We start from the raw sequence: 13,618 nt of genomic DNA, 5'->3' as shown, positions 1-13,618 counted from the left end.
TAACTTTGTTAGGAATCCCTCTTCTGGCTAGAATCAGCCGTTCAACTTCCATGCCGTCAAACATAGCCACGGTAAGTCCTTATAGACGGACGGGCCCTGTTGCAGAAGATCCTTGCGAAGAGGTAGAGGCCACGGATCTTTGTGGAGCATCTCCAGAAGGTCCACATACCAGGCCCTTCTTGGCCAGTCCGGAGCAATGAGTATTGTTTGAACCTTTTCCTTTTTTATTCTTTTGAAAATTCTTGGGATCAGAGGAAGTGGAGGAAACACGTACACCATCTGATAGACCCATGGAGTCGTTAGAGCATCTACCGCCACTGCCTGTGGTTCTCTCTCTCGACCTGGAACAGTACTGCATGAGCATCATGTCGATTCATGGATTTCCCCACCGACGTGTCAAGCACCTGAACACTTCCGGGTGAAGACCCCACTCCCCAGGGTGCAGGTCGTTTCTGCTGAGGAAGTCTGCTTCTCAGTTGTCTACTCCCGGAATGAAGACTGCTGACAACGCCACAGCGTTTTTTTCTGCCCAGAGGAGAATTCTTGACACCTCTGACATTGCTGCTCTGCTTTTCGTTACGCCCTGTCGGTTTATGTACATCACTGCTGTCACATTGTCCGACTGGACCTGAATGGCCCAATCGTGAAGATGATAAGAGGCCTGCAGAAGGGCGATGTATATGGCCCTGAGTTCCAGAATGTTGATTGGAAGGATGACTTCCAGACTTGACCATCTTACTTGAAACTGCACCCACTGGGTGACTGCGCCCCAACCTCTGAGGCTTGCGTCCGTGGTTAACAGGATCCAGTCCTGAATTCCGAACCTCCGACCCTCGACGAGGTGAGAAATCCGTAGCCACGACAGAAACGAGATCCTGTCTTTTAGCAACGGACTGATCCTCTGGTGCATGTGAAGATGCGATCCGGACCATTTGTCCAACAGATCGAGCTGGAAGGGTCTTGCATGAAACCTTCCGTATTAAAGTGCCTCGTAAGAGGCCACCATTTTCCCCAGAAGGCGAATGCATAGATGCACCGATATCCGGGTTGGCTTCAGGACATCCTGAACCATCGACTAGATTACCAATGCCTTTCCAACGGAAAGAACACTTCCTGCGACTCCGTGTCCAGTATCATTCCCAGGAATGGGAGCCTCCATGTTGGCTCTAGGTGAGATTTCGGAAGGTTCAGAATCCACCCGTGATCCTGGAGAAGTTTGGTTGAGAGACCAATGCTGTCCAGCAACCTCTCCCTGGACGGCACCTTTATCAGAAGATCATCCAGGTACGGAATTATGTTCACTCCCTGCTTGCGGAGTATAAACATCATCTCTGCCATCACTTTGGTGAACACCCTCGGTGCCGTGGAGAGACCAAATGGCAGGGCCTGGAACTGGTAGTGACAGTCCTACAGTGCAAACTGTAGATAAGCCTGATGAGGAGGACAGATCAGAATGTGAAGGTATGCATCCTTGATATCCAGAGACACTAGGAATTCCCCTTCCTCCAGACCTGAGATCACCTCACTCAGAGACTCCATCTTGAACTTGCTTAAGAACGGGTTCAAGGACTTGAGGTTCAGAATTGGTCGTACCGAACCGTCCGGTTTCTGTACTACAAACATGTTGGAATAGTACCCCTTGTTGTGCAGATGAGGTGGAACTGGAACAATGACTTGAGTCTGTACCAGTTTTTGGATGGCCTGCTGTAAAGATATACTTGCCTCTTGTGAAGCTGGTAAGCCTGATTTGAAGAATCTGTGAGGTGAGAGCTCTTGGAACTCCAGTCTGTAGCCCTGGGAAATAAGATCTATGACCCAAGGATCCTGGCACGAACTTGACCAGATGTGACTGAAGAATTTTAGTCGGGCTCCCACCTGATAGTCCTCCAGGCATCGTGGTCCACCGTCATGCTGAAAGCTTTGAGGAAGCAGAGCCTGAGCTCTGTTCCTGAGCACCTGCAGTTGCTGGTTTGCGTGGCTTACCTCTTGCGCCTCTGGAGGCCGTAGAAGCACCTCTGGATTTTCCCTTAAACTTGGCTATCCGAAAGAACTGTAAATTTGAAGCTGAATAAGCTTTCCTGGCTGGGTGAGCTGCGGAAGGAAGATACATAGACTTATCAGAACTAGCTTTGGAGATCCGTTTGTCTAGTTAGTCTCCAAACAAGGCCTCTCCTGTGAATGGCAGGCCTTCCACACCTTTCCTGGAGTCCACATCAACAGTACACTGGCGTAGCCACAAGCTCCTGTGTGCGGACACTGCCATAGCAGTGGTGCGTGCATTAAGCAAACCAATCTCTTTTATGGCTTCCACAATAAAGTTCGCAGAGACCTGTATATGCTGCAGGAGTAAAACAACATGACCCCCTAGACAAGGAATCTAACCCCTCAATTAGGTTACCTGACCATTTAGCAATGGCTTTTGTGATCCACACACATACAATGACTTGAGTGTAGTCTCAATTTTACGATCAGCCATATCTTTTAGGGAGACTGCACCAGTGACAGGCAATACAGTTTTTCGTGACAGCCTAGAGACTGATGCTTCCACTATCGGTGGATTTTCACATTTTTCATATCCTCCAGAGGAAAAGGAAAAGATGAGAGCAATCTTTTAGGTATTTGCAATTTTTTATCAGGATTAACCCACGGTTCTTCAAACAGGATATTCAATTCCTTTGACGCAGCAAAAGTGACTGAGGACTTATTTTTTACATTAGAATAAGATTCCTCACACTCCTCTGACACCTTATCAGGAATTTGCAGAACCTCTCTGATAGCCTCTATAAGAGCCTCAATTCCCTGTGACAGAGTAGCATCCCCCCCTCCAAATCCACCTCACCCTCCTCCATGCCTGATCCGTCAGCATCAGAGTCAGACTGCAGGATATGGGCCAGAGAGCATTTTTGCGGACAAATAGGAGGGGATTGAGACGTTGGTTTGGGGACTGAGTCTCTATTCATAAACTCATCCACAGTCTGTCTTAATTATTGTGTCTCTTTCTCATTGCGAGATACAGTAGTTTTGTAGAAATATTTGAGATCATTCCCTTAATGGAATTAACCCACTCTGGTTCAGCCTCGCTATTCTGGGAAGCTGCACTGCCATGAGTACCCAGTAGTGAGCCCCCCGGTGAAGCGGAACACTCCGCTGTACAAGAAACACATTCTTTGCCTGACATAATGTAAATGTGACAGCACACACACACAGGAAAAGGTTAAGCACAATTAACACACAAAAGAGCCCTTCGGGGAGACACAGAGTTATTTGGAGCCAGCCCCCACCGCACCCTTATCGCTAATGCCAAGCTAAGCCGGGTCGCAGACTAAGTACCCTGATAGGGGACTTAGTAGATTAATAATCGATCCCCCCTGCTATGACCCCCTGGTACCGCTGAGGTAATCTGGAGTCTCTCCGGAGGAGCTGCACGTCGCTGTCAGTCAGCGTCTGTGTCCACTGCAGAGGGAAAATGGCACTGGTGAGCTCCTGGATCCGCTCATAGTGAAGGCCCCGCCCCTTCAATAGCGCACGATCTTCCCGCTTTTTTTTATACGGGCAGAGGTAATCTGGTGCTTAAAATGGAGAGAAAACCGTTTTAAGACTGTTTTTGCCAGTGTGGGTACTGTGTACAGTGTACTGAGACGCAGCAGTGTACTGTATCTGGAGACGCATTCCACCCCGGTTAGAAGCCGTTCATCTCCGTATCCTCATGCCGCCATAATGGCCGGCAACCCACTAACCGGGACGCCGGCATAGTACTCACCACTCTTCATTCTTCTGGCTCTGTTAGGGGAGGCGGCGTGCTACGGGAATGTACGCCCGCTGTGGTGGGGCTTGAGAATAGTTCCCTTTAGGAGCTCAGTGCCCTGTCAGCAGGGAAAGGGACCTTTAACCCTTCAAGAAGGTGGGCCATTCACCCCTAAGTCCCACGAAGCAGGCAGGCTGGTGCCAACCAGCCCTGCCTGAAAATAAACATGTACAATAAATGCAGAAAACTCTTCAGGAGCTTCCATAAGCGTGACCGGCTCCTCCGGGTACATTTTCTAAACTGAGTCTGGTAGGAGGGGCATAGAGGGAGGAGCCAGCCCACACTATCAAATTCTTAAAGTGCCCATGGCTCCTAGTGGACCCGTCTATACCCCATGGTACTAAATGGAAACCCAGTCTCCTCTAGGACGTAAGAAAAAATATATAGCCGTTATATGTGTTGTAATACATACATTTGATAGGGAATGCCTCTGACATAAGTAGCATTATAAGCACAATAATCTTACCTTTGTCACTCTTGGGTACATCATTCCTGTTGGTTCTAGCATGTAACAGGTCTATATAGATGTCTTTTTTTGCATTTCTACAGTCAAATGGATAGCTCTTGGAGCGGTTATGATGCCAAGATAACTGCATGGTTGAAATAAATAAGAAAAGAATACAGAAGTCTACGTTTTTGGATATACAACTCACGTTGTGTAAGTCATCAACACACATTAACATTACCATGGTCCCTTCTCTATGTACCCCAAAGTAGTTTGCTTTGCTCCAAACTCTGAATCAGGTCCGTAATCTCAAAATAAATAAGTTTTGTGTTAACAAAAGGAACATTCTCACAAAAATATATATAAATAAAATAAGAATTTACTTACCGATAATTCTATTTCTCGGAGTCCGTAGTGGATGCTGGGGTTCCTGAAAGGACCATGGGGAATAGCGGCTCCGCAGGAGACAGGGCACAAAAAAGTAAAGCTTTACTAGGTCAGGTGGTGTGCACTGGCTCCTCCCCCTATGACCCTCCTCCAGACTCCAGTTAGGTACTGTGCCCGGACGAGCATACACAATAAGGGAGGCATTTTGAATCCCGGGTAAGACTCATACCAGCCACACCAATCACACCGTACAACTTGTGATCTAAACCCAGTTAACAGTATGACAACAGAAAGGGCCTCTTAAAGATGGCTCCTTAACAATAACCCGAATTAGTTAACAATAACTATGTACAAGTATTGCAGATAATCCGCACTTGGGATGGGCGCCCAGCATCCACTACGGACTCCGAGAAATAGAATTATCGGTAAGTAAATTCTTATTTTCTCTATCGTCCTAAGTGGATGCTGGGGTTCCTGAAAGGACCATGGGGATTATACCAAAGCTCCCAAACGGGCGGGAGAGTGCGGATGACTCTGCAGCACCGAATGAGAGAACTCCAGGTCCTCCTTTGCCAGGGTATCAAATTTGTAAAATTTTACAAACGTGTTCTCCCCCGACCACGTAGCTGCTCGGCAGAGTTGTAATGCCGAGACCCCTCGGGCAGCCGCCCAAGATGAGCCCACCTTCCTTGTGGAGTGGGCTTTTACAGTTTTAGGCTGTGGCAGGCCTGCCACAGAATGTGCAAGTTGAATTGTGTTACAAATCCAACGAGCAATCGACTGCTTAGAAGCAGGTGCGCCCAACTTGTTGGGTGCATACAATATAAACAGCGAGTCAGATTTTCTGACTCCAGCCGTCCTTGCAATGTATATTTTTAAGGCTCTGACAACGTCCAACAACTTGGAGTCCTCCAAGTCGCTAGTGGCCGCAGGCACCACAATAGGTTGGTTCAGATGAAATGCTGATACCACTTTAGGGAGAAAATGCGGACGAGTCCGCAGTTCTGCCCTATCCGAATGGAAGATTAGATAAGGACTTTTATAAGATAAAGCCGCCAATTCAGATACTCTCCTGGCAGAGGCCAGGGCTAGTAACATAGTCACTTTCAATGTGAGATATTTCAAATCCACCTTTTTCAATGGTTCAAACCAATGGGATTTGAGGAAATCTAAAACTACATTTAGATCCCACGGTGCCACCGGAGGCACCACAGGAGGCTGTATATGCAGTACTCCCTTGACAAAAGTCTGGACCTCAGGGACAGAGGCCAATTCTTTTTGGAAGAATATTGACAGGGCCGAAATTTGAACCTTAATGGATCCCAATTTGAGACCCATAGATAATCCTGATTGCAGGAAATGTAGGAAACGACCCAGTTGGAATTCCTCCGTCGGAACCCTCCGATCCTCGCACCACGCTACATATTTTCGCCAAATGCGGTGATAATGTTTCACGGTGACTTCCTTCCGTGCCTTAATCAAGGTAGGAATGACTTCTTCTGGAATGCCTTTCCCTTTTAGGATCTGGCGTTCAACCGCCATGCCGTCAAACGCAGCCGCGGTAAGTCTTGAAAAAGACAGGGACCCTGCTGTAGCAGGTCCCTTCTCAGAGGTAGAGGCCACGGTTCGTCCGTGAGCATCTCTTGAAGTTCCGGATACCAAGTCCTTCTCGGCCAATCCGGAACCACTAGTATTGTTCTTACTCTTCTTTGCCGTATGATCTTCAATACCTTTGGTATGAGCGGCAGAGGAGGAAACACATACACTGACTGGTACACCCAAGGAGTTACCAGTGCGTCCACAGCTATTGCCTGTGGATCTCTTGACCTGGCGCAATATTTGTCCAGTTTCTTGTTGAGGCGAGACGCCATCATGTCTACAATTGGTCTTTCCCAACGGTCTATTAACATGTTGAAGACTTCTGGATGTAGACCCCACTCTCCCGGATGAAGATCGTGTCTGCTGAGGAAGTCTGCTTCCCAGTTGTCCACGCCCGGGATGAACACTGCTGACAGTGCTATCACGTGATTCTCCGCCCAGCGAAGAATCTTGGCAGCTTCTGCCATTGCACTCCTGCTTCTTGTGCCGCCCTGCCTGTTTACATGGGCGACCGCCGTGATGTTGTCCGACTGAATCAACACCGGCTTTCCTTGCAGGAGAAGTTCCGCCTGGCTTAGAGCATTGTAGATTGCTCTTAGTTCCAGAATGTTTATGTGAAGAGACTTTTCCAGACTCGTCCATACTCCCTGGAAGTTTCTTCCTTGTGTGACTGCTCCCCAGCCTCTCAGGCTGGCGTCCGTGGTCACCAGGATCCAATCCTGAATGCCGAATCTGCGGCCTTCTAATAGGTGAGCCTTCTGCAACCACCACAGAAGTGACACCCTTGTCTTTGGTGACAGGGTTATTCGCAGGTGCATCTGCAGATGCGACCCTGACCATTTGTCCAACAGATCCCTTTGGAATATTCTTGCATGGAATCTGCCGAATGGAATTGCTTCGTAAGAAGCCACCATTTTTCCCAGGACTCTTGTGCATTGATGTACTGACACTTTTCCTGGTTTTAGGAGGTTCCTGACCAGATCGGATAACTCCTTGGCTTTTTCCTCTGGAAGGAAAACCTTTTTCTGAACCGTGTCCAGAATCATTCCTAGGAACAGCAGACGAGTTGTCGGGATTAAATGGGATTTTGGAATATTCAGAATCCACCCGTGTTGTCTTAGCACCTCTTGAGATAGTGCTAAAGCTGTCTCCAGCTGTTCTCTGGACCTTGCCCTTATTAGGAGATCGTCCAAGTATGGGATAACTAATACGCCTTTTCTTCGAAGAAGAATCATCATCTCGGCCATTACCTTGGTAAAGACCCGAGGCGCCGTGGACAATCCGAACGGCAGCGTCTGAAACTGATAGTGACAGTTTTGAACAATGAACCTGAGGTACCCCTGGTGTGCGGGGTAAATCGGAACGTGTAGATACGCATCCTTGATGTCCAAGGATACCATAAAGTCCCCTTCTTCCAGGTTCGCTATCACTGCTCTGAGTGACTCCATCTTGAACTTGAACTTTTTTATGTAGAGGTTCAAGGACTTCAGATTTAGAATAGGCCTTACCGAGCCATCCGGCTTCGGTACCACAAATAGAGTGGAATAATACCCCTTTCCTTGTTGTAATAGGGGTACTTTGACTATCACCTGCTGAGCGTACAGCTTGTGAATGGCTTCCAACACCCTCTCCCTTTCGGAAGAGACGGTTGGTAAGGCAGACTTCAGGAAACGATGAGGAGGATCCGTCTCTAATTCCAACCTGTACCCCTGAGATATTATCTGCAGGATCCAGGGGTCTACCTGCGAGTGAGCCCACTGCGCGCTGTAATTTTTGAGACGGCCCCCCACTGTCCCCGAGTCCGCTTGAGAGGCCCCAGCGTCATGCTGAGGTTTTTGCAGGAGCCGGGGAGGGCTTCTGTTCCTGGGAAGGAGCTGCCTGTTGGTGTCTCTTCCCTCTTCCTCTGCCTCGTGGCAGGTACGACAAGCCCTTTGCTCTCTTATTTTTGTAGGAGCGAAAAGGCTGCGGTTGAAAGGTCGGTGCCTTTCTCTGTTGGGGAGTGACTTGAGGTAAAAAAGTGGATTTCCCGGCAGTAGCCGTGGCCACCAAGTCTGATAGACCAACTCCAAATAACTCCTCCCCTTTATACGGCAAAACCTCCATGTGACGTTTTGAATCCGCATCGCCTGTCCACTGTCGTGTCCATAAGGCTCTTCTGGCTGAAATGGACATAGCACTCACCCGAGATGCCAGTGTGCAAATATCCCTCTGTGCATCACGCATATAGATAAATGCATCCTTTATTTGTTCTAACGACAGTAAAACATTGTCCCTATCTAGGGTATCAATATTTTCAATCAGGGATTCTGACCAAACTACTCCAGCACTGCACATCCAGGCAGTTGCTATAGCTGGTCGTAGTATAACACCTGCATGTGTGTATATATTCTTTTGAATAACTTCCATCTTTCTATCTGATGGATCCTTAAGTGCGGCCGTCTCAGGAGAGGGTAACGCCACTTGTTTGGATAAGCGTGTGAGCGCCTTGTCCACCTTAGGGGGTGTTTCCCAGCGCGCCCTAACCTCTGGCGGGAAAGGGTATAATGCCAATAACTTTTTTGAAATTATCAACTTTTTATCAGGAGCAACCCACGCTTCATCACACACGTCATTTAATTCTTCTGATTCAGGAAAAACTGTTTGTAGTTTTTTCACACCATACATAATACCCTGTTTTACGGTATCTGTAGTATCAGCTAAATGTAACGTCTCCTTCATTGCCAAAATCATATAACGTGTGGCCCTACTGGAAAATACGTTTGAATTTCTACCGTCGTCACTGGAATCAGTGCCCGTGTCTGGGTCTGTGTCGACCGACTGAGGCAAAGGGCGTTTTACAGCCCCTGACGGTGTTTGAGGCGCCTGGACAGGCATTAATTGATTGTCCGGCCGCCTCATGTCCTCAACTGACTGTTTAAGGGAAGATAAACCATCACGTAATTCCACAAATAAAGGCATCCATTCTGGTGTCGACCCCCTGGGGGGTGACATCTGCATATTTGGCAATTGCTCCGCCTCCACACCAATATCGTCCTCATACATGTCGACACCACGTACCGACACACACCGCAAACTCACAGGGAATGCTCTAATGAAGACAGGACCCACTAGCCCTTTTGGGGAGACAGAGGGAGAGTCTGCCAGCACACACCACAAAGCGCTATATATACAAGGGATATCCTTATATTAAGTGCTCCCTTATAGCTGCTTTAATATATATATATATAGCCATTAATGTGCCCCCCCTCTCTGTTTTACCCTGTTTCTGTAGTGCAGTGCAGGGGAGAGACCTGGGAGCCGTTCTGACCAGCGGAGCTGTGACAGAAAATGGCGCCGTGTGCTGAGGAGATAGGCCCCGCCCCTTTTTCGGCGGGTTCTTCTCCCGCTATTTTTCCAGTCAGGCAGGGGTTAAATATCTCCATATAGCCCCTATGGGCTATATGTGAGGTATTTTTAGCCTTGTATAAGGTTTATATTTGCCTCTCAGAGCGCCCCCCCCCAGCGCTCTGCACCCTCAGTGACTGCCCAGTGAAGTGTGCTGAGAGGAAAATGGCGCACAGCTGCAGTGCTGTGCGCTACCTTATGAAGACTGAGGAGTCTTCAGCCGCCGGTTTCCGGACCTCTTCACGCTTCAGCATCTGCAAGGGGGTCGGCGGCGCGGCTCCGGGACCGGACTCCACGGCTGGGCCTGTGTTCGATCCCTCTGGAGCTAATGGTGTCCAGTAGCCAAGCAGCAAATCCACTCTGCATGCAGGTGAGTTTACTACTTTCCCCCTAAGTCCCACGTTGCAGTGATCCTGTTGCCAGCAGGACTCACTGTAAAGAAAAAAACCTAAACTAAACTTTCTCTAAGCAGCTCTTTAGGAGAGCCACCTAGATTGCACCCTTCTCGTTCGGGCACAAAATCTAACTGGAGTCTGGAGGAGGGTCATAGGGGGAGGAGCCAGTGCACACCACCTGACCTAGTAAAGCTTTACTTTTTTGTGCCCTGTCTCCTGCGGAGCCGCTATTCCCCATGGTCCTTTCAGGAACCCCAGCATCCACTTAGGACGATAGAGAAATAAATATATATATATCTATATATCTATCTTGTATTATGCTGCCATAGTGCCGATGTTTCAGGACCCTAAAGTCCTTTTTTCAAGGCAACATAAATACCAATATGAATGTAATCTTACCTTATAAAGCAGTGCAAACCACAGTGAATAAAGCGACTTCCAAACTTTATTCACTGAGAAGAACCGTATGTGTCCATATATGATGATGTACAGTGGCTGGGACCTCACAGGCTACCTAGGGAACCAGAAGCGTCTCCGTCCACTGTCTGAGGAAAAGTGAATAATGACACAGGGTAATCCATCATAGCAACAAAGTTACTGAACATATGAATGCTGTAGTCATTTAATACTTAGTTCAAGATATTGCTATAGTTGTCCCTTGAGAAAATATGCAACATATTGGTAATACTGGTACTTGGTCTAAAATTTTGTGTTTCTCCATTGCCAGTGAGTTGCTTTTATCTCTAAAATGTATCCCCACCGGTTGTTCAATGGGTTTACTCATGATAGCAGCACTGATGGCCCAGTTTTGAAGTGCCACTTGTTCTTTAAAAGGTCTTGTGGTCTGACATCATTTCATCCGCATGGACAATAAATCAAATACACTACAAAAGCAGTATTACAGGAAAGTACATTTTTAATATGAGTCGTCCTGTTGGTGTATGGATGTTCAAATGTGGTTAATACTTGCATGTATCGACAAGTTGTGCAGTTTGGGCATTTGTAATATCCTGTATATCTGCACAAATCTGTCAACAACTTTATCCAATTCTCCTACCAGCAGGGTCTATTTACTAAGCCTTGGATATAAAGTGTATGGAGATAAAGTACCAGCCAATCAGTGTCTAACTGCCATGTCACAGGCTGGGTTTGAAAAATGACAGTTATGAGCTGATTGGCTAGTACTTTATCTCCGTCCACTTTATCTCCATCCAGGAATTAGTAAATAGACCCCTAAGTCACTTGTGATGCGTGCCACTTGCATCACATCACGGTTTCTTTGAACTTCAATAATTCCATATCCATAGTACAGGGGGTTACAGTTTATTAAAATGTTCATAAAAGTTAACAAAAAGTAAAATATATATATATATATATATATATATATATATATATATATATATATATACATATACACACACACATACATATATACACACACACACACACACATACATACAATTGAGGGTATGTACTTAGTATAAACACAGAGAATGACCACAGGTGAAAAGATGTGAAAAAAGGTGTCGGGCGTTCTGGACTGCCCACTAACCATACACCTGGATGTAGCAAAAATAAGGTCATAGACTGGCGTGTTTCCTGGTACAGATGGTCCCCTCTGTAATAGAGTGGTATTTGAGTCTAGTAGCTAGAGCACCTGAGTGTGATTTAGGGGTATATGCAATTGTGGTCGAATTCCCGAAAATGTCGAAAAACGGGACATTTTCGGCAAAAAAAAAAAAAATCGACAATGCAATTCAGTACTTTTCGTCAAAAAAACGGACTTTCCAAATTCGACTTTTTGAAATTCGACATTTGACAAATTCGACATTTCTGCAATGGTACAGTGCTTTTAGACAGTAAATTCGTCATTTTCAATCCGCCTCACTTTGCTGGCGGAATCTAATAAAAAAATTTTAAAACATGTTTTTTTGTGTGTGTTTTTTATTGGTAATAGCATATCTATTTTTATTAGAAGGGATTAGGTACTTGGTTTGTCTATTTAGGAGGCACAAGTATTTTTTATATATTTTTTAAAATATATATATATATATATATATTTTTTTAATGGAATGGGTAAAAAATCAGAAAAAAAATGCGTGGGGTCCCCCCTCCTAAGCATAACCAGCCTCGGGCTCTTTGAGCCGGTCCTGGTTGTAAAAATACGTGGGGGGGGGAAATGACAGGGGATCCCCCGTATTTTTAGAACCAGCACCGGGCTCTGCGTCCGGTCCTGGTGCCAAAAATACGGGGGACAAAAAGCGTAGGGGTCCCCCGTATTTTTGGAACCAGCACCGGGCTCCACTAGCTGGGGAGATAATGCCACAGCCGGGGGACACTTTGATATCGGTCCCTGCGGCTGTGCCATTAAAACCCCAACTAATCACCCCTGGCCGGGGTACCCTGGAGGAGTGGGGACCCCTTCAATCAAGGGGTCCCCCCCCTCCAGCCACCCAAGGGCCAGGGGTGAAGCCCGAGGCTGTCCCCCCCATCCATGGGCTGCAGATGGGAGGCTGATAGCCTTTTGTGAAATGAAAGAATATTGTTTTTTTGCAGCAGAACTACAAGTCCCAGCAAGCCTCCCACGCAAGCTGGTACTTGGAGAACCACAAGTACCATCATGCGGGGGGGAAACGGGCCCGCTGGTACCTGTAGTTCTACTGCAAAAAAAATACCCAAATAAAAACAGGACACGCACACCTTGAAAGTACAACTTTATTACATACATGTCGACACACACACATACTTACCTATGTTGACACGACGTTCGGTCCACTTGTCCAAGTAGAATCCACGGGGTGTACCTGAAAATAAAATTATACTCACCTAAATCCAGTGTCCAGTGATATTTGTAATCCACGTACTTGGCAAAATAAAAAAACGCATTTACCCGATCCACACGGACTGAAAGGGGTCCCATGTTTACACATGGGACCCCTTTCCCCGAATGCTGAGACCCCCTGTGACTTCTGTCACAGAAGGTCCCTTCAGGCAATCAGGTAGCGCCACGTCCTGGCACTCTCCTGATTCCCTATGCGCGTCTGAGCTGGCAGACAGCGCATCGCACAGCACCTCCATTAGTTTCAATGGTGGGAACTTTGCGGTCAGCGGTGGGGTTACCCGCGGTCAGCCGCTGACCGCGGGTGACCTCACCGCTGACCGCAAAGTTCCCACCATTGAAGATAATGGACGGGGCTGTGCGATGCGCGTCTGACAGCTCCGACGCGCATACAGCCAATCAGGAGAGTGCCACGACGTGGCGCTCCCTGATTGGCTGAAGGACCCTTCTGTGACAGCAGTCACGGGGGGTCTCTGCATTCGATGAAAGGGGTCCCATGTGTAAACATGGGACCCCTTTCAGTCCGTCTGGATCGGCTATGCGTTTTTTTTTGCCAAGTACGAGGATTACAATAAAAGAACCGGACACTGGATCAGGTGAGTATATAATTTTATTTTCAGGTACCCCGGACGTCGACAGACGGAGACGTGGCCAGAGTCGGCGTGTCAACATAGGTAAGTATGTATGTGTCGGCATGTATGTAATAAAGTTTTACTTTCAAGGTGTGTGTGTCCTGTTTTTATTTGAGTATTTTTTTTGCAGAA

The 13,618-nt window shown here is 47.2% G+C and overlaps 1 protein-coding gene across 6 annotated transcripts in view; it reads right to left on the bottom strand.

Annotated features, from left to right (window-relative positions):
• Positions 1-13,618, bottom strand: part of TRAF3IP3 (TRAF3 interacting protein 3) — a 241,442-nt gene that overhangs the window by 119,977 nt on the left and 107,847 nt on the right. For all 6 annotated transcript variants that reach the window (XM_063955344.1, XM_063955346.1, XM_063955347.1 and 3 more), the window contains exon 3: positions 4,272-4,395. In XM_063955344.1, coding sequence (XP_063811414.1) covers positions 4,272-4,395 — 124 coding nt within the window. The remainder of the gene's footprint in view (positions 1-4,271; positions 4,396-13,618) is intronic.

The sequence above is a fragment of the Pseudophryne corroboree genome, chromosome 2, assembly GCF_028390025.1.
Source record: "Pseudophryne corroboree isolate aPseCor3 chromosome 2, aPseCor3.hap2, whole genome shotgun sequence".
NCBI lineage: Eukaryota > Metazoa > Chordata > Amphibia > Anura > Myobatrachidae > Pseudophryne > Pseudophryne corroboree.
The sequence above is the reverse complement of the archived record's forward strand: the minus strand, read 5'-3'. Positions and strand labels throughout refer to the sequence as shown.